Source organism: Pongo abelii, chromosome 13, assembly GCF_028885655.2.
Source record: "Pongo abelii isolate AG06213 chromosome 13, NHGRI_mPonAbe1-v2.0_pri, whole genome shotgun sequence".
In the NCBI taxonomy this organism is placed as follows: domain Eukaryota; kingdom Metazoa; phylum Chordata; class Mammalia; order Primates; family Hominidae; genus Pongo; species Pongo abelii.
This window is the reverse complement of record NC_071998.2, coordinates 52,816,449-52,838,417: the sequence shown is the minus strand read 5'-3', so window position 1 is coordinate 52,838,417 and position 21,969 is coordinate 52,816,449. Positions and strand designations below refer to the sequence as shown.

The following is a 21,969-nucleotide window of genomic DNA, read 5'->3' as shown; positions in this document are numbered from 1 at the left end:
AAATTTTAGTGAAATTAATGAAGGAAACTTCCAGGGATAAGTCAGAAATAGTTTGTGTTTAGCTTTAAAATGTGTTCATACGCTTATGTTTAAATAGAAGTTTAGTAGATCTCTAAATTGCACATCATGTTTAATTTCAGCATAATGAAAATAATTTAAACAAATATGTCATCATCATGTATACTTTGTTGAGAGCAGAGATATTTTTTCCCCCTTCTTCCTATCTTTTCACTGCTACTGTTACCCTCTTTTTTGTTAGAGACTAGCATTATTGAGGCTGAGTTTCTTTAAAAAAAAAAAAAAAAGTTTCTGTACTGAAATTCAGTACATTTAATTATTATATAGTAAAGATACTGATCTTTTTCACTGAAGAAAAAAAATCACTCCAAAATATAATCAAATCTTCTCCTCTTCCCCCTCCACCCTCCCCAATATAATTTCATCCGATGGTGATACTTCTTACCAGCTCACTGCTAATGGATTAGTGCTAGCTGGAAAGGAAGAAGAGCATAGCTACCTGAGGTTAGCAATTTTTAACTTCAACACAACTTGCCCCTTCTAAAATCCAGCTTCTTTGCAGAAGAAACCTACAGTAAGGGACAGAAGCATCTAAATCATATCAAATTTAGAGGTGACAAGAGATCTGAATTAGTTACAGACTCATGAAAGTTTCCCTCCATATATTTCTTTTTGCTAATATGTTCTGAGTGTTCTTTTTCTAGAGAGGAACTTTAGCCACTTTTTCCCCGTATTTCTAATAATAAACCTTGTTCTACATTCAGTTTATAAACTTGACAAAGTATGTTAGTGATCTTGATGTTTTTTGTTCTGCTTGAGCCTCTGAAAACATCCCGTGTCTAGTTTGATTTCAGTGTGTTTATATTCTGTAAATGTACATAGGTGACCTTTTACTATTGAACTTTGCATATTACATGCATCCATTACTTCACATTATAGTTGCATGAGCACTTATTAATAGGATTGGTAACTGTTATATAAGTTCTGGGTAGTGAAAACTCCCTTATTGGCCACACTTCCAAGGATGGCACCTGAATCCAAAGAATAACAGGACTGCCCAATTCAGAGAGCCCTGCACATTGTTTCTGTCAGACTGGAGGCTGTCTCAGTGTGTGATAATATAAATGATAAGCAGTTTTGGTTTTTGGTGGCTTTTTTTTTTTTTTTTTGGTTCTGTGGAAAGTCTGGTGAAAGGGTACTACCTCTTTCAAAAATCTCTTCTGAAAATTATTTTCATCCATCTGTCTATCCATTTAAAAAGTATCGAATTTTGTCCGGCTCTAGGCACTGTTGTAGATACTAGAGATCTAACAGTGGAAAAAAACAACACAACAAAAAGCCCTGCTGATAGAGCTTGTTATTTTTCTAGTAGAGGGTGATAAGTAAAATACATTATGAGTTAGGTGATCCACTCTATGGAGAAAAATAAAGCAGGGTAAGGGAATAGAGAGTGGAATATGACTTAAAATAGTGGTCAGTGTCTTCACTGAGAAGATGACATATAAAAGGATCTCAAAGATGATGAGGTAGCAAAACATATATCCAGAGGAAGACAATTCTGGATTGGTGAGATTTAGCAGGTATGAAAATTCATAAGAAGATACCGTGAATAAATTTTAGGTCCTATAATAATTTATAGTTAATAAGAAATGATGAATTTTTTTATTAGCTGTAAAAATGAAAATACAGTCTGATTTTTAGGTAACTGAATCCTGGGAAAGTCAAGAGTGCACCTGCTTTTTTTTTCCTTCCAGTAAATGGCACCACCGTGTATTTGAGTTTATTCACTCTTCCTGCCCACTAACATCAATAGCCAGTCTGTATCTAGTCCAGTATAATGTACCTCGTATGTCATTTCTTTTCCCTCCTCGTAATTCCCAGTGACACTAGTTCAGTTTAGGTCTTGTCACTTTTCTCCTGGATTATTATTATATCTTTTTTTTTTTTTTTTTTTTTTTTTTGAGGCAGAGTCTTGCTCTGTCGCCTGTGCTGGAGTGCAGTGGCGTGATCTTGGCTCCCTGCAATCTCCACCTTCCGGGTTCAAGCGATTCTCATGTCTCAATCCTGAGTAGCTGGGACTACAGGCATGCACCACCACGCCTAGCTAATTTTTGTATTTTTAGTAGAGACGGGGTTTCACCATGTTGGCCAGGATGGTCTTGAACTCCTGACCTCAAGTGATCTGCCTGCCTTGGCCTCCCAAAGTGCTGGGATTACAGGCGTGAGCCACTGCACCCGGCCTATTACGTCTTCTTAATCTCAAATTCATGTCTAAACCTCACTTACTTACCCCCTACCAAGCCAAACATGCTATTGCTTTGCTAAACTTTATTGCAGTTACCCTCATCTTTTGTACGTTATATGAGGTAGAAAACCTTTAATTCTTTGTTTCTTCCTCTGGATTGTTTCTTCACTTTACATATTTGTTCAGTCATCAAATTTTATTGATTGATTACAGTTTTTCAGTGCCTCTAGAATTCATTTAACTCTATTTTACTCTCATTGGTCGTTTTAGGGGCCCTCATGTCCTCCTCCTTGTCTGTTAAAAAATCTTATTCACTAACTCATTTCTCTTCCCCAGTCTCTTTCACCTACATAATGAAGTTTATCATTTGGATTGATAACAATTTTTTTTTTTTCCAAAACAAAGTCCAGGCTCTCTGGCCTGGCATTTAGAACCTACTTTCTCCATATCTTGAGCACATCGAACCCACAATTCCTATTTAATGCCTCTATTCCTTTGTTATTTGCTCTATTCAGTATGACTCCCCTGCTATCTTTTTTTATGTAAGAAATTTATCTGACTTGGTTTTCAAGCTCAGGTCAGACATCTGTTGTACTCTATAAACCTTCTGCCCTCAACTCTCCTATATCCTCCCCTCTACCCAATAAATAACTGATCTGGCATGTGCATTCCCATAGTACGTTTTAAAAATTTACACTACTAATTCATGAATACCTTCTTATTTAAAAAAAAAAATTCAACAATGAGAGATCTATAAAGATAAAAAGTAAAAAAATGTGAACTTTGCTTTTTTAGATTCTAATCTCATTTCACTCTCCAGTTGTCCTGTATCTCTTGAGTAAATAAAACCTAGGAATAGAATTGCTGGGTCATATCACACGTCTAGTAATTTCAGATTGTATGTTAGATATTGTATTACATTATCCATTGTCTGATTTTTGTCCTTTTCCTTTAAAGAGTATTGAAGGTTGTTTTGGGTGGCAGTTAAGCTGCTTGGAGATCTTACTGATCTTTGGAGGCTTTTTGTATGTTTTTTAGGATGGATTTAACTGTTAAGCTAGCTTAGCCCTTCTGAAGTCCACTGAATGTCCTGGGTCTTTAAGAAGGTCTCTCCATTCTGGCTAGTCAGAACTGAAATGTCTCCCAGTCCTATATGAACTGGGTAGCCAAAAACCCTAGTAGTCATTCTTTGCCTGTATTTGTGGAGTGTCACTATTTATTTGCATAGTATTCAGTAAGACTCAGGGGAAACCCCTGCAGGTTTCAAGAGCTTTTCTCTGTGTGGCTCCCACATCACTGGTGCTCTACTTCACAAATAGCTGCTTCTGCTTCTCTGGACTTTAATCTTTTTCTCCTCAACTTAACAAGGCTACCATACTATGCTTGGGTTCTCTCACTCTACATGATGGACAAAACCTTAAGAGGTTAGAGAGTGACTTCTGCCAGAAAACCTGTTTGTTTTCCTTCCCTCATGATATCAGTCCTGTGCTGCCTGCTGTCTCATGTCTGAATATGGTTGGTTGATCTATTTTGTCCAGTTCTCTTGTTTCTGGGCACTAGTTTGGTACCAGGTACTCTATTAGTAGAATAATAAAATGACCATCTATGTGTCCATCAGTCAGTTTGAACAATTTTCAGTCTTTTTCCACTGGAGTATATTTAAGCACATCCAAGATATCATTATTTCATTTCATCCAGAAATACTTTTTATTATTGTGAGCATTCCAGTAAACAATGATGAATGCAAATGATGAAATATGAGGTCTGGAGTTTTGGGAAAAGAAATCGTTCTGAGCCTTTCCAGAATTATGGTTGGAGAACTAAAGCCTCTTAGTCCCGGAATTTACATAGGACTGCCAGAACTTTCTAGATCAAGCCTTGCACATTTCAGAATGATCTCAAATGGATTCATCCTCATTTATTGTATGCCTGCTATCTGTAAAACACTTGCTATACACTGCTACTGAAGATGCTAATGAATAATTGTTTAAAGTCAATGGCAATATAAAATAACAGATTGCCAGGTAAATATCTTGAAAAGTCATAATAGCATTTCAGGGTAAAGTGATTAGTTGTCAAGGGAAGTTTTGTAGATAAGGAGACTTGAGTTCTATACTTGGGAGAAAAGTCAGGACTTAGGTAAGTTATGTTGCAAGGAAAAACACTACAATTAATTGCATTCTTGAAGTTTCTGTTCCCCCACACCCCAAATCTATTAGGTTATTTGCCACATTATTATCTTCTTTAGCTGGCACTTAAAGCATTTGATATCTCCTGCACAGAAGAATTTGCTCAAAGAAATGGCTGTTGAATTTGTGAGTCAGTTTTCTGTATCACCTGATCTAGCCCTCAAAGCATACTTGATATGCTTTGAAAGCAGTCTTCTTTTAAGACTTCTGTGTAGTTTTTATGCTACACTTGTGGGTATTGTGGTTTGATTTTTGGTTTTTACCAATTTGATGGGAAATTACTCCCCCCTCAATGTCCTCGGAAGTTTGACTAGTGGTTGACCCATCCCATAGAAACGTTTAATTTTTTTCATGGCCCTTTAAGGGCCACTCATTAACATGAATGCCTTATCATTCATTGGAATAGAAAACTGGGAGGCTTTACTTTTAGTTACAAAAGTTAATGTATGTAAAATACATGAATAAAACTGGCTTAGCTTCATTTTTCCTACTTTCTTGTGATATTTTTCTTAGACTTGCTTTTGATACCTCAGATAAATATCCAGCAGTTTAGAGATGTGGAAAAAAATATGGCAGTTGGAATCAGAGAGGCCCAGGTTCCAGTTCAGATTCTGCTTTTTCCCAAGACGTTGGAAAAGCCATTTTCTAAAGTTGCTTTCTGTGCTGTGTGTCTATAAAATGAGAAAAATGAGTGATTAGATTCTTAATATATTAAAACTGGTATTGTTGTCTAGGTTGCCTTTTGAATTATGTAAATATAATCTGCCTCCATTGCATATTTAAGACAATTTATATGTGTTTAGAAAAGAAGAATTCTAGTTCATTAACTGCGAGGTTTTAGAGTGAACTAGAATTTGAAGAATGACAAAACTTTAAGAAGTTGCCAAAAAATACAGGTGTACTTGTTCAAAAGCAAGTCTCAGATTGAATCATGTATCAAATGTAAGTAATAACAGACTTGACTCCTCTGGGGAACTTTGGCAGAGTATTCATTTATACAATATTTGAAAATTCCAAGTATTTACAAAGATAGCTTCTTTAATATAGTGAGAAACTCCTTACATCATATCCTTGAATAATGTCATAACGTCGATGAGGGAAAAAAATTGATCCTTGGCCAGGGCCACTGTCAATATGGAATTTTCATACTCTCCCTATGTCTGTGTAGTACTGTAGTTTCCTCCCGCATCCCAGAGATGAACACTTTAGGTGAATCAGCGTCTGCATGGCCCCAGTCTGAGTGAGTGTGGGGTATGTGTGTGAGTGCGCCCTCCAATGGAATGACATCTGGTCCAAGGTGGGCTTCAGCTTTGGCCCCGAGCTGCTGGGATGGGCCCTGGCCACCTGCAATTCTGAACTGGAATTAGTGCGTAAATGTTTTTATTCATCTTTCTTAAATGTATGTATAGCTTACATTTATTTCAATGTCTTTTTTTTTTTTCAAAAAACTGTTTGTATATTGCATATATAAATAAAATATAAAAGCAACATTTTATAAAACTTTCTAGAGAGACAAATTCCACACAAGTGGTAAGGGCAACCTAGTTTCTCTAGATTTGTTCTGTTTCATAAATTGGATTTTAACAAATCCTATGTAAATCAATTTTTGTAAATAAAATGTAATTGTTGGATTTTTCACATCTTAGATTTTTGCAATAATCTGAGATTTACAACACTTTCTGATGTCTGTTCACTCTGATTCTGAAACTAAATTATATTATTGGATTTCATATACAGTATTAAAATTAGTGGTGGTTTACCAAGATTAAACTTTAAAGCATATCTGAAAGTTGTCTATCTGTAAATAAGACAAATTGTCTAACACAATTAGTTTTATATAGCCAGTGATGTGTAAACCTCTTGGCTTTAAGAACCACAACAACTTAGAATGCATTAAGAAAACTGTCACACGATTGATCCGAAACTGCATTAAGAAAAAAATTCCTACTTTTTTTTTTTTTTTTTTTCCTTTTACTGGTTTCTTGTCTCTCAGGGTCATAGTTCCCATGGGCTGTCCCCACCCCACCCCACCAAGTTTCCTTCATTGACATTTCTGTTCTTTCCTTCACAAATTCTGCCGTGGCTTGTAGGGAGACCACCTGATTAAACTAACCAATACTGAGCTAGGAATGACTGACAGTTCTTAGCTAGTTCTATAAATTTTGTTAGTTTGTTTTTGTTAGCCCCAGTTAATCTCAAATAGATAGAAATTTAGAACATTATTGAGGGGATTATAATGGGATTAATCCCTTTTGCCTATCCCATAATGTATTCAGCTGTTTCATTTCTTTTTGTTCATATGTGACTTTGTGTTTTCAAAGTAAAAAATCTGAATATTTATTTAGAGTTTACTTTGGATTAAAAATATTCAATTTATTAAAGCTTCAAAATAATAACTGTGGCTCAAACTTTTAAGTTCCATCTACAAATCTTAAAAATCTATTTGTAAATCTAGCAAATTTCAACACTTTTAGAGGGGAATCTTACAAATTAAATTCTCCTATGTATATTAATGTATATTTATAAATACGCCTTATAAATATATAATAAATTATATATTTTGTTTCTTCTTAAAATACTTGAATTGTCTAACAAGCTTTGTACCATTTCATGAGCAGGTATTTTTGCCAAAGCATGATATATGCATTGTGTAAACACCTTCATTCTGCACAATTGCACACTAAAAACAAAGCTTGTGGAAAAATCGTTGGAACAGATCACTTAAAACTTCCTATAACTTTGAACTAGAGGAGTCACAAATAATAATCTTAATAAAAGTTAGAAAATAAATTTTTTCTTATCCATGTAGTTTCACAAAGACAACTGCAAGTTATAAATATTTTTTTTCAAATAAGTATAATTTCCTACTGCTTCCCTACTCTTCACATTCTTTTCCCCAGTTAGCTTACCTAGCTTTTAGTTCAGATTCTTCTCAGAATCATACGGTCAAAGTCTGGTGTTTAATTTCCCTTCATGTTTCTTCTCAAAATTTATTAAAACTACCACTGTGACTTAAATTGACTGGGTTCTATTTCATTAGTGCAAGTAAACAATAACTTGTTATCCCCCATCTGTGGTAAAACTATGGTATAGTTGGCTCTTCTGTTTGAGACCTATAGAAAAGTTCTAAATTTTTTTTTTCTTTTCATGAGTGGATGTGTACATAGCACTCCTGATGGAGATATTTATCTTTTTTATGGGCATCTATATTTAATTCTTTGGAGTATATTGATTTAAATGCAAAGTGTAGCTTAGAAATAAATGTTTGGGCTGGGTGAGATGGCTCACGCCAGTAATCTCAGCACTTTGGGAGGCCCAAGGCGGGTGGATCACTTGAGGTCAGGAGTTCAAGACCAGCCTGGCCAACATGGCAGAACCCCGTCTCTACTAAAAATACAAAAATTAGCTGGTGTGGTAATCCCGGCTACTCAGGCGGCTGAAGCAAATTGCTTGAACTGGGAGGTGGACATTGCAGTGTGCCGAGATTGCGCCACTGCACTCCAGCCTGGGTGACAGAGCAAGACTCCATTAAAAAAAAAAAAAAGTTCAGTTACATTTTCTCTTGAAAATTCAGGTTTTTGTTTTGTATCCATCTTCCTTACCTTGTATAGTTTAACTTTTGCTCTGTATAAGTCATACCATAACATGGGTATGAATATGGTAGGTAGTGCATGTCAAATCTATTATCTGTTTTTGCAAACAATCTATGCTTTTAGTGAGAAAACCAACATAAGTAAAATATTGAAGCTGGTTAGTTTCTCAAGCACATGACTGGAATCAAAAGCAAAGTAACTGTTAACATTTAATACACTCAAAATGTCAAAAAACATACGTGCATACATTCTACTTATGCAGGGATCCACGTATTAAACATCATCAATTGCCTGGAATAGCTAAGACTCAGGAAATAAGGCCTCCAAGGGGACACTCATCTTTTACTCATTCAAGACATTTGTTGGTTTTGGGCTATATACAAGGCAATAGTGTGAATTAGAGTTGATTTTTTTCCCAGTCTGAAGCTCATAGTTTATTAAGGGGACAAAAGCTAAATTCAGATAATATCAAATACACTGTAAAAGTGATGTGTACTCTAAAGGAGCTACAGATAAATAGCTTTGGGAGGCATTTTAGAAAGGGAGCATACTTTCAGTGTATTATTGAGGAAATCTTTGTAAAGAGAGTAGCATCTGAGCTGAGTCATGAGGTATATTAGTCTATTCTCACACTGCTATAAATAAACACCTAAGACTGGGTAATTTATAAAGAAAAGAGGTTTAATTGGTTCACAGTTCCGCAGGCTATACAGGAAGAATGGCTGGGGAGGCCTCGGGAAACTTACAGTCATGACAGAAGGAGAAGAGGAAGCAGGCACTTCTTACACAGCCAAAGCAGGAAGCCGGGGAGAGGTGCTACAGACTTACACACTTTTGTTTTGTTTTGTTTTTGTTTGTTTGAGACAGAGTCTCACTCTGTTGCCAGGCTGGAGTGCAGTGGCACCATCTCGGCTCACTGCAACCTCCACCTTCCGGGTTCAAGCAATTCTCCTGCCTCAGCCTCCCGAGTAGCTGGGACTACAGGCACACGCCGCCACGCCCGGCTAATTTTTTTTGTGTGTGTATTTTGGTGGAGACAGGCTTTCACCATGTTGCCCAGGCTGGTCTCGAACTCCTGAGCTCAGGCAGTCTGCCCGCCTCGGCCTCCCAAAGTGCTAGGATTACAGGCGTGAGCCACTGCATGCAACTGAGCTACACACTTTTAAACAACCGGATCTCACGATAACTTACTATCACAAGAACAGCACCAAAGGGGAAATTGCCCTCATGATCCAGTCACCTCCCACCAGGCCCCACCTCCAACGTTGGGGATTACAATTTGACATAAGATTTGCGTAGGGACAGAGACCCAAACCATATAATTCCACCCTTGTCCCCTCCCAAATCTCACGTCTTTCTCACATTTGAAATACAATCATGCCTTCACAAGAGTCCCCCAAAGTCTGAACCCATTCCAGCATTAACTCAAAAGTCCGAAGTCTCATCTGAGACAAAACTAGTCTCTTCTGCCTATGAGCCTGTAAAATCAAAATCAAGTTAATAACTTCCAAGATACAATGGGAATATAGACATTCGTTAATACTCCCGTTCCAAAAGGGAAGAATCAGCCAAAAGAAAGGGGCTATAAGCCCTGTGCAGATCCGAAACACAGTAGGGCAGTCATTAAATCTTAAAGCTCCAAAATAACCTCCTTTGACTGCATGTCTTCACATAGCATTAAGTATATTTACAATGTTTTGTACAACTATCACAATTACCTAGTTCCAGAACTTTTACATCACTCCAAGCAGAAACCATGGATTCATTAAGCAGTCATTCCCTGTTCTCTACTGCTCTCAGCCCCTAGAACCATACATTTGTTTCTTGTCTGTGTCTCTCTGGATTTGCCTATTCTGGATACACTGTATAAATATAATAATACAGCATGTACCTTTTGTGTCTTATTTAATTTCTGGATACTTTGTACAAATGGAATCACACACTATGTACCTTTTGTGTCTTCTTAATGTAATGTTTTCAAGGTTAATTCATGTTTTAGCATGTATCAGTACTTCGTTTCTTTTATGGCTGAATAATATTTTGTTATATGGATTTACCACAGGATGTTTATCCATGAATCAGGTGATGGACATTGAGGTTGTTTTCACTTTTTGGCTATTGTGGACAGTCCTGCTATGACTAGGAGTGTTCATAGCAGTTGTTCATGTACAATTTGTATTTGAACACCTGTTTTCAATTGTTTTTGGGTATATACCTGGAAGTAGAATTGCTAGGTTACATGGTAATTCTATGTTTAACTTTTTGAGAAACTCCCAGACTGTTTTCCCACAAGCCATATATGAGGGTTCTGGTTTCTCCATATCCTCGTCTACATTTGTTATTTTCTGTTTTTTTTATATTAGGGTCATCTCAATGAATGGGAAATAGTATCTCATTATGGTTTTGATTTGTATTTCCCTAATGATTAATGACATTGAACATGCTTTCATTTGCTCTTTGGCCATTTGTGTATCTTCTCTAGATAAATATCTATTCAAGTCTTCTTCCCACTATCCTTTTTTTTTTTTTTTTTTTTTTTTTAAAAAGAAAGGTTCTTGCTTTGTCTTCCAGGCAATGGCACAATCATAGCTCACTGCATCCTTGATTTCCTGGGCTCAAGCAATCCTCTCACCTCAGTCTCCAGAGTAGCTGGGACTACAGGCATGCACCATCACACCTGGCTAATTTTTTTATTTTTTGTGAAGATGGGATCTCACTACGTTGCTCAAGCTAGTCTCAAACTCCTGGGCTCAAGCAATCCTCCTGTCTTGGCCCCCCAAAGTGCTGGAATTACAAGCATGAGCCACCATGCCCCGCCTCTCCCTTCTTTTTAATTGGTTTGTTTATCTTTGAGTTATAAGAATTATTTATATATTCTGGATACTACACATCCTTTTAAGATACATGATTTTCATATTTTTTTCTCATTGTCTGGGCTTTTCACTTTCTTGGTAGTATATTTTGCACAAAAAAGTTTAATTTTGATGAAGTCCAATTTATATATATATATTGTTCCTTATAGTTTTCTTATATCTAGAAAACAATTGCCAAATGCAAGGCCATGACAATTTACCCCTATATTCTATTTTTTTAAGAATAGTTTTAGCTCTTATATTTAGAGTTTTGATTCATTTTGAATTATTTTTTACTTATGATGTGAGATAAGGATCCAACTTAATTCTTTCGTAAATGGCTATTCAGTTGTCTTAGTACAGAGAATGTTGTTTCCCCTGTTGAGTGCACTTGGCACCCTTGCCAATAATCAATTGACCATAGGTGTACAGGTTTATTATTAGGCTCTTAATTCCATTCCATTGATCTATATGTCTGCCCTTGTATCATTACCACACTGTGTTGGTTACTGTAGCTTTGCAGTAAGTTTTGTGATCAGGAAATGTGAATTCTCCAACTTTGTTCTTCTTTTCAAGATTATTTTGGCTCTTCAGGGTTCCTTGCCTTTCTGTATGAATTTGAGGATCAGCTTTCCCATTTCTGTTTTGTTTTTTAAAAAAAGAACATTGGGATTTTGGTAGAAATTGCATTTAATCTATAGCTGTTTGGGAAGTATTATCATAGCAATATTAAATATTCCATTCATGAACATAATATACCTTTCCAATTTCTTAGTTCTCCCTTAATTTATTTACGCATACAACTCTTACTTATCCTTGGGTCAGTTTATTCCCAAGTATTTTATTCTTTTTGATGCTATTGTAAATGGAGTTGTTTTCTGAAATTTTTATTGCTAGCGTAGAGAAATATATACGATTTCTGTGTTGATCATGTACTACAGCTTTGATGAATTTATTAGCTCTAATAACTCTTCTGTGGATTCTTTAGAATTTTCTATATATACTATACTATTATGACATCTTTGAATAAAGAGAGTCCCATTTTTTCCGTTTCTGTTGGATGACTTTTCTTTTTCTTACTTGATTGCTGTCTAGAATGTCCAGTATTATGCTGAACGGAAGTAGTGAGAGCAGCATTCTTGTCTCATGCCTGATCGTAGCGGGAAAACTTTCAGTCAGTAAACAGTCATTTACTGTTGAGTAAGATGTTAGCTGTGCGCTTTATCATATATGTCCTTTATCATTTTGAAGAAGTTCCCTTCCTTTCCTAGTTTGTTGAGTGTTTTTATCTTAAAAGATTATTACTATTTTTTCAGATGCTTTTTCTGCATGAATTGAAATCATTCTGGGATTTTTCCCCTTCATTCTGTTAATACGATTACATTGTATTACATTGATTTTCATGTGTTGAACCACCATTGTATTCTTAGGCTAAAGCCCACTTGGTAGTGGTGGATAATCCTTTTAGTATGCTACTGGATCCAGTTTGCTAATATTTTGTTCAGGATTTTTTTTACATCTATATTCATAAGGTATATTGAGCCATGGTTTCCTTTTCTTGCAGTGTCTTTGTCTGAGTTTGGTATCAGGGTAATGCTGGCCTCATAGAATCAATTAGAAGTCCGGGGATGGTGGCTTACGCCTGTAATCCCAGCATTTTGGGAGGCCAAGGTGGGCAGATCACGAGGTCAGGAGATCTAGACCATCCTGACCAACGTGGTGAAACTGCATCTAAAAATACAAAAATTAGCTGGGCATGGTGGCACATGCCTGTAATCCCAGGTACTGGAGAGGCTAAGGCAGGAGAATTGCTTGAACCAGGGAGTCGGAGGTTGCGGTGAGCTGAGATCGCACCACTGCACTCCAGCCTGGCGACAGAGCAAGACTCTGTCTCAAAAAAAAAGGAGTGAATTAGAAAGTGTTCCCTCCTCTTACCTATTTTTTTTTTAAATAACATCTTGAGAAGGATGAATGTTCATTCTTATTTAAATATTGTGTAGGCCACTAATTAAGCCATCTGGTTTTGGGCTCTTCTTTATTGGGAGGTTTTTGATTACTGACTCAATTTCGTTACTTATTATAGGTCTATTCATATGTTTTATTTCCTCTTGAGTCAGTTGGGAAATTTGTGTGTTTCTAGGAATTCGTCCATTTAACATAGGTTAACTAACTTGTTAGCATTCAGTTGTTTACAATATTCTCTTATAACTCATACTATTTTTTTGTATGGTCAGTAATAATATTTCCACTTTCATTTCAGACTTATAGAGTCTTCTTTTTCCTTAGGTTTTTCAATTGTATTGATGTTTTCAAACAACCAACTCTTGCTTTAATTGATTTTTCTCTGTTTTTCTATTCTCGATTTCATGTATAGCCACTCTAATTTTTATCACATCCATCCTTCTGCCAGCTCTTTTACTAGTTCCATAAGGTATAAAGTTAGGTTATTGATTTGAAATCTTTTTTTTAAATGTAGGCATTTTAGCTATAAATTTCCCTCTGAGGACTTCATTCACTGTATCCCATAATGTTGCATTTTTGCTTTCATTAGTTTCAGAGTATTTCCTGATTTCCCTTTTGGTTCTTCTTTGAGTCATTGATTGTTTTAGAGTGTATTTTGGATTTCCACATATTTGAATTTTCTAGTTTTTCTTTTACTGATTTTTAGTTATATTCCATTTGGTTAGAGAAGATACTTTATGTGCTTTCAGTCTTTTAAAATGTATTGAGACTTTTTTATGGTTTAATATCCATTCTGTCTTGGAGAATGTTCGTTGTGCATTTGAGAATAATATGTATTCTGCTGTTGGGTGGCATATTCAGTATGTGTCTTAGGTCTAAGTGGTTTATATAGTGTTATTTAAATTCTCTATTTCCTTATTTTCTGTCCAGTTCTATCCATTATTGAAAGTGGGGTATTAAAGTCTCTAACATTATTACATATCTATTTTTCCCTTCAGTTTTGTGTTCTTTCTTCATATATTAATATTTTGTGGCTCTGATGCTATATTTGAATCTATTTATAGGTGTGGTATCTTCTTGCTAGATTGACTGATCATTATAAAAATCCTTCTTTGTTTCTTGTGATAGTTCTTAAAGTCTTTTGGTTTTTTGTTTGTTTGTTTGTTTCTGATTTTACCACAGCCACCCTACTATTTGCATGGAATATATTTTTCCTCCCTTCCACCTTCAACTTGTTTCCTTGGATCTAAAGTAATTCTCTTGTAGACAGCTTATAAATGGACTCATTTGGTTTATTTGAATCCATTCTGACAATGCTTGCCTTTTAATGAATGCATTTAATCCATTTACATTAAAGTACTTACTGATAAAGAAGGATTTCTGCCATTTTGCTATTTGTTTTCTATTATGTCTGTATCTTTTTTGTCCTGGGTTCCTCCACTGCTGCCTTTTTGTTGTTGTTGTTGTTATTTTTATTGTTGTTGTTGGTTTGATTTTTTTGCATTGTACCATTTTGACTCCTTTCTCATTTCCTTTTTTGTACATGTTTTAGTTATTAATGGTTACCTTGGGGATTAAATTAACATCTTGCATGTACAACAGCCTAGTTTGAAGTCATACCAACTTAGCTTCAATAATATCTCAAAACTATGTTCCTGTACATCTCCCTCTCTCCCTTTTTATGTTGTTGTTATCACAAATTACATCTTTATACATTGTGTAACTGTTAACATAGATGTATAATTACTGTTTTATGCACTTGTCTTTTGAGTCATATAGGGAAAAAAAGGCAGATTTCTGAACCAAAAATACTGCTGGCTTTTATATTTACCTATGTAATTACTTTTATCAGTGTTCTTTATTTTCTTACATGGCTTTGAGTTATTGCCTCTTGTTTTTTCAGGCTGAAGAACTTCCTTTAGCATTTCTTGTAGTTCAGGTCTACTTGTGACAAATTCCCTCAACTTTTTGTTTATCTGGAAATTCATTAATTTCTTTTTTGTTTTTGAAGGATAATTTTTCTAGATATTTCAGCACTTGAAATATGTCATCCCACTGTTTTCTGGCCTCCATGATTTCCTATGAAAAGTTGGCTGTCAGTCTTACTTGGGATCTCTTGTATGTGAAGAGTCACATACATCTCTTGCTGCTTTCAAGATTCTCTTCGTTTTTTGACAGTTTGAACATAATGTGTCTCTGTGTGCATCTTTTAAAATTTATCCTACTTGGAGTTTCTTGGAAGAAAGACTCTTGGCTTTCTGAGATTTGGAAAGTTTGTAACCATGATTTCTTCATATATTCTCTTTTCTCTCTCCTTGCCTTTGGACTTCCATCATACAGACAGGCATTGGTATTTATGATGTTGTTCCCATAAGTCTTTAAACTGGGTGTATTTTTTTTTCATTCTTTTTTCCTATTTCTTGGATTGCGTAGTTAATGAAATCACTCGTTGAATAGTCACAAACTGTTAATATGTTGAGTTTTACAGGACAAAAATCTAACAATTGTCAGTTACTTGATTTTGTACACTATATTAGTCAGCATAGGTTAAATCACCACAGTAGAGGATTAAAAACAGAACATGTACCAAGTGTTGGCTCTTAAATCTTCTATTCAGAAGTGACACAAATCACTTCCCCTCATATTTTATAGGCCAAAGTAAATCATGTGGCCACACCTAATTTTAAGAAGGCAGGAAACTGCAGTTCTGCTGTCTGTCCAGATATGAAAAACATTAACATTTACAGTGTGTGTTCCCTTCCCTACTCCATCCCCAATCCATTCTTTAGCATTCATTCCATTATTTCTACGTGCAGGCAGAGGTTACTGTGTTAGTCTCTTTAATTTTCAGTTGCTTAGAGCCTTAAATATTAGAGTTTGATTATCAGCTCCCTTACTTTCTTAGCTTTGTGACCAAGAGCAAAGTTCTCAATATTTATAAGTTTCAGTTTTCTCTTTGAAAAAGTGGAGATAATTCCTGTCTCAAAAGATTACAAATGATCGGTTGAGATGATGTGTATAGAACGTTTTGTACACTGTTTCATACATAGTAAATGCTCTATTCCTATTCTCCTGGCATTCAGTGCTCTCATAATCTGGCTTCAACTTATTCTTCTAGCCTCATCTTCTATGACTCTCTTCCAATCATCTGATGCTGTACCTTATCAAATTATAGTTGAATTCTAAGTAATAATATTTTTTATGAGAAAGTCAGAATTTTTTTGTTACTGTAATTTTTTTAAGTTTGCTCTATTTTAGTATGTTTGGAAGACAGGATGGAAACTTTCCTGCAAAATGTATCTCTAATTTTATAATGGAAGTCATGAAGAAATTAGAATTTACTTAAATTTGCTTTAAAGTTCTTGTAATACTTTAGTTGTAATAAATGAGAATATTCATATAAAGAAAAACATGGTTTCCAGTTTTAAGATAGGTAATGTGGTTTCCATTCTTTCTCTTGATAATCGCCAACAGAATAAAAGCTGAAATAAAATTCCCATCTTTAATGGAAACTAGAGGTATCTCCAACCCTTGAGCTAAAAATCCGAAGGGAAAGAGTAAATAACTAAGGAAGGCCATCAAACTTGAGCGCTTAAGAACCTACAGGATACTGATAAAAAGCACCTTGTTTTACCTGCAAACTCAGAAAGGCTCAGAGATTAGAAGGACTGACTAGTACTACAGAATATAGGAGTGAGGCAGGGGCCATCAACATAGAGATTGCTTGAAAACTCTGAATAAGGATTCCTATGTTCCCACCTCACAGGAAATATACGGTCTGGTTTAACAATACGTATTATATTTAACAGAAGAGTGAGACGCTAAAGTTGTCATAGTGCGTCCTTACCCTGCTTGGCTCCAGACTTGTGTCTTTCACACTTTGATATCCCAGGCAGGTTTGAGGGATCCTTCCTGGAGAAATGGAACCACTGAAGAAAAACTGCTCAACAGGTACTAGTATTTGAAGACCCCAACAAAAAAGCTGGCTGGCCACTACCCTGCTGAAGTCCACCAGTTGACAGCCTGCAGACACATAGTCACCTTTTTATTGTTAACCTCTAAAATAAGAACAAAGGACTAAACGTTGTTAGCCATCTTAGGAAAGTTTCCAGTGTAACTTAGAAACACATACCAGAAAAGAGGAACTTAAAGTAAACAGATACTTGAAGGAATGAAAACACCTCGAGGAAATAATTAACAACCTTAGACAGATTTTGGCTAATCAAACGAGGTAGGATGGTTTAAGAAAACAAGGGGAGTGGATGAGAAAATTCTCAGAATTAAAAGCACAATAGTAGAAATATATTCAGTAAAAGCATTGAAAGAAACAGTTGAGGAACTTTCCCTGGGTATAGAATAAAAGACAAGAATAAGAGAGAAAAGAGAAAATTAGAGTTTAATATGAGGTTTAATATCTAACTGACTAGGAGTTGTAGAAAGAACAGGGAATGGAGAAGCTTATTATTATATTAAGGAAACAAAACATGTAAATTTCCTAGAGTTTAAACTATATATATCAGTAGATTGAACAGGTCTAGCAAGTGCTCAATGCAATGATAAACATTCACATACTTGTAGAAAAATTAATTATTCTGAAATTTCAGAACCCATCAGATATATAAAAAGATGATCCTAGGTACTTCAGAGGAAAAAGAGCTAGTCTGTGAATAGGAATGTCATTGAACTCCACAGCCACACTTGAGAATCTAAAAGGACATGTACCCAATGTACTTATCTCCCAGATTGAAAAGTTGTCAACATCCCCCTCTCCCCATGCATGCATACTTTTTAAATATTAAAGCAACTTCCATATACTATATCATTCAACCCTAAATGCTTCTGTTTTGTCTGTAACAGGTAGACATTTTAAGGAAACCAAACCACAATATTATTACACCCAACAGAATTAATAGTTTATTAATGTCATCAAATACTTAGTCTGTGTTCAGTTTTCCCATTTTAACTCAGAGTTGTTATTTTAGGAGTTGGTCTGTTCAAATCAGGACATACGTCTTTTTTGTTTGTTTTCCTTTTTATTTTTATTTTATATATATATATTTTTTATTATACTTTAAGTTCTAGGGTACATGTGCACAATGTGCAGGTTTGTTACATATGTATACATGTGCCATGTTGGTGTTCTGCACCCATTAACTCGTCATTTACATTAGGTATATCTCCTAATGCTATCCCTCCCCCCTCCCCCCACGCCACAACAGGACCCGATGTGTGATGTTCCCTTTCCTGTGTCCAAGTGTTCTCATTGTTCAATTCCCACCTATGAATGAGAACATGCGGTGTTTGGTTTTTTGTCCTTGCAATAGTTTGCTGAGAATGATGGTTTCCAGCTTCATCTATGTCCCTACAAAGGACATGAACTCATCCTTTTTTATGGCTGCATAATATTCCATGGTGTATGTGTGCCACATTTTCTTAATCCAGTCTATCATTGTTGAACATTTGGGTTGGTTCCAAGTCTTTGCTATTGTGAGTAGTGCTGCAGTAAACATATGTGTGCATGTATCTTTATAGCAGCATGATTTATATTCCTTTGGGTATATACCTAGTAATGGGATTGCTGGGTCAAATGGTATTGCTAGTTCTAGATCCCTAAGGAATCGCCACACTGTCTTCCACAATGGTTGAACTAGTTTGCAGTCCCACCAACAATGTAAAAGTGTTCCTATTTCTTCACATCCTCTCCAGCACCTGTTGTTTCCTGACGTTTTAATGATTGCCATTCTAACTGGTGTGAGATGGTATCTCATTGTGGTTTTATTTGCATTTCTCTGATGGCCAGTGATGATGAGCATTTTTTCGTGTGTCTGTTAAAGAGCTTCTGCACAGCAAAAGAAACTACCATCAGAGTGAACAGGCAACCTACAGAATGGGAGAAAATTTTTGCAATCTACTCATCTGACAAAGGGCTAATATCCAGCATCTACAAAGGACTCAAACAAATTTACAAGAAAAAAACAACCCCATCAAAAAGTGGGCAAAGGATATGAACAGACACTTCTCAAAAGAAGACATATGTCTTTTTAAGTTTCCACTAAAAGAAGTCTACCTCTGTGTTGTTTTCTGTCTTAAACTTTCTAGCCCTATTTGAATTTTAACTTCTGTATATATATTACTTTGGAAAATAATATTTAACTTTAAAACCAGATATATTAATACATGGAAGACATCTCAGTAAATCATCACAGACTGTGTGTTCAGCAGTTTAAATGTGACTCCTATAAACTAATTACTTTCATGTCCTTTTTACAGGCTGTCACATCAGTCAGACATGTTAGTTGAACACGAACCTCTGTGGTTAAACATTAGCTAGTTTAGTCATTTAGACTTAGAAGGAATTAAGTACTCCAGTTCATAGTAGTAGGATAGAATGGTAATAAATCACCACAAAACTTTATAAGAAAAATAGTCTGTAACTAAAAAATAAGCAAAAATAAGAAAGAAAACTAAAAAAATGAGAATCAAAATATATTTCACAAAGCCAGGAACTTTGAAAGCTATTGGACTTGTTTGCCTCTTTGTTCATATTTTAATAGTATTGACAAATTAATTTATAGGACTGTGCTTGACTGGAAAGGGAGGGATGACATCAGCAGGCTGATTGTTGCCACAAGTGATAGCTGACGGTGAGAGACAGATAACTGTTAAATTCCAACACAATCACTGAAGAAGATACTGGTCTACTATGCCATGTGAAGATAAAGAATACAAAACAGCCTGTAGTCCTTTGAAGGGTCGTGTGTGACAGTTCAGTTAAGTTGGCATTAACCCAGCACTCTACTGCAGCTATTTAATGCCAGGGATTTAAAATTTTAGGTATTTAGCTATTTATTACTAAGTAACTTGTGAAACATCTCCTAATTGCACCCTTGAATTTCACCTTAATTCTGATACATACCCAAAGAATAGGAATCAAGGATAAGGTGTGGAGTAAGTAAAGATGAAGCTACACAATTTGGATCACTGGGACAGGTACTATATAGAATCATACTTTTTTTTCCATAGTTGCCCACCTTAGAAAGGGCCCTCACTAATTTTAAACAAAATGCCTGTTGGTTCTCTTTAGAGTTAGTTCACTTTTATTTCAAGTGGGTTTTTTTCTCAGATTCTCTGCTCTTCTCCTTCCCACCCTCCTAACACAAATTACATTGGTCAAACATTTATTTCCAATTGATAAGTAGATAATGTCTGCTATAATAGAATTTAAGTCTGTTTTTCATTTGAGAATCTGAAGGATGAATACCTGATTTGTAAGTTTGATTTCATTTACTTTATTTGATTGTATGTGTATTAGCTACAGAATGGAGGCAAATTCAGTATCTTTCTTTAACTCTATGCTGTTTCTTTTAGAGGAAGTCCACAAATGAAGGGGACACCCCATTTTAAGGAAGAACAGTGTGCTCCAGCATTAAATTTAGAGATGAGGAAAATACTGGATTTACAAGCACCCATCATGAGGTACAGTACTTAGGTTAAATTTGACATTGTGTGATGACAGTAGACAATGTAGTTCATAAATCCCATGACCAACAGGAAAGTTAGTTTAATTTCTTTTAATTCAAGATAACTTCTTAGTTCTGGAAATGCTTGATTAACCCTTATAAGACATTGGAAGTTTTAGAGATGGCACATTATGCTTAAGTTATTATAATAAAGCTCATAAATTGAATATACCAACTATAATCTTATTTTGAAATTTATATTTTATAAGGTCTAGAATTGTTTGATTGAGTGACAACAGTCCATATTTCCCAAAACAATACTGATGAAAGCACACAAGTTGAGGAAAAGAGGAAGTGCCTTTGTTTCCAAAGTTGCCTTGAGCTTCTGGGAAGTTTATATACACTTGGAAGAAAGTTACACTTTTTCATCCAAGTATGAATAAAGGTTTTATGACAAAGTGGCCAGAAATACCAGAATACCAAAAATCTATTTTACACCCATTGGTAGAAAAAATCAGGAATCTTACCTACAATTTGGCTTTATTTCTTTAATTGTTGTTCCACTATTGATGTTTTAGTTGTCACTTAGTTTAGCTGCATATCTTTTCCATTGTGTAGAGGTAAGAAAATTTATTTAAACGATACGCAGCTGTAAAAACATTGAGGACATTCTTTACAGAAAAAAAACTTTCCAAATATGTTGTTGGATGAAAAAAGCAAAATGCTTTTGTGGCTAATGTTTGTTTTTAAAAGGGAGATGAGGTATCTCCATCTTGTTTAAAAGAGAGAACATGTATTTTTCTGGAAGAATACATAAGAAACTGGGGATGAGAACTGAGTAGCTATGGGACAGGTTTGGGGGAAAAGCTTTTTATTGTGTACTCTTTTTTAATATTGAACTATGTAAATGTATTGAATTATATGAATGTAATGCTAATTTTTAAAAAATCCCTCTGACTCACAGTTCTAAGAAACGGTTTATTTCACCATTTCTCTTGTTAAAGTACTGTACAGAATGATACTGAAACATTAAATAAAACTATGCAAGTGGCTGGGTATTGTCTTGCCTTGTTTGGTCCATCCCCTTCATATCTTATTCTCATAGAAAAGAACCCACAATTATTATTTGCTTAAATGTAATCAGTGTTACAAAAGATTGAGTTCAAAGTTACTCATCGCCTTGGTCACAAGGTTATTCATCACTTCACATTTTATTTATTTCAGCATGGGAATCGTTTTCAAGAAAGTAACTTGATACATAAGGAATTCTGAGTTTCTGTAGGCACCAAAAAAGGTGGAACTGTACAGGCTTGGCTTTCTACCTCTACCTGTGGGAAACCTTGTATGGTGCATGGAAATAGAAAAGAAAAAGAGCCAAAAAGAAAAAAAAAAAAATTTCTGCCATCTTGTCCAAGTTTAACCTGTCAGGTGCTAGGTTTTAATCTATGAATTTAGGTGGTTGGGAATCTGTAAGGTTTCTCTCAAAACTCCAGTGAAATAATTGCATTTCAGAACAAAGTTATCAGCACCTGAAACATATAACTGCTGGAAATTTGAAATTTCCTATAGATTTTGAATTGAGTGAGAAGACATGAAACTTAGATTTTCATAACTAATTATTTTTCCTCCTGTCACCACAAATAGAAGTCA

The 21,969-nt window shown here is 35.3% G+C and overlaps 1 protein-coding gene across 5 annotated transcripts in view; it reads left to right on the top strand.

The window, feature by feature from the left end:
• RIC1 (RIC1 homolog, RAB6A GEF complex partner 1) overlaps positions 1-21,969 on the top strand; it is a 175,228-nt gene that overhangs the window by 62,319 nt on the left and 90,940 nt on the right. For all 5 annotated transcript variants that reach the window (XR_008509651.2, XR_002916223.3, XM_024251964.3 and 2 more), the window contains exon 4: positions 20,228-20,335. Coding sequence is in view for 3 of the 5 variants with exons in the window: in XM_024251964.3 (XP_024107732.2) it covers positions 20,228-20,335 (108 nt within the window). In the remaining 2 variants the exon portion in view is untranslated. The remainder of the gene's footprint in view (positions 1-20,227; positions 20,336-21,969) is intronic.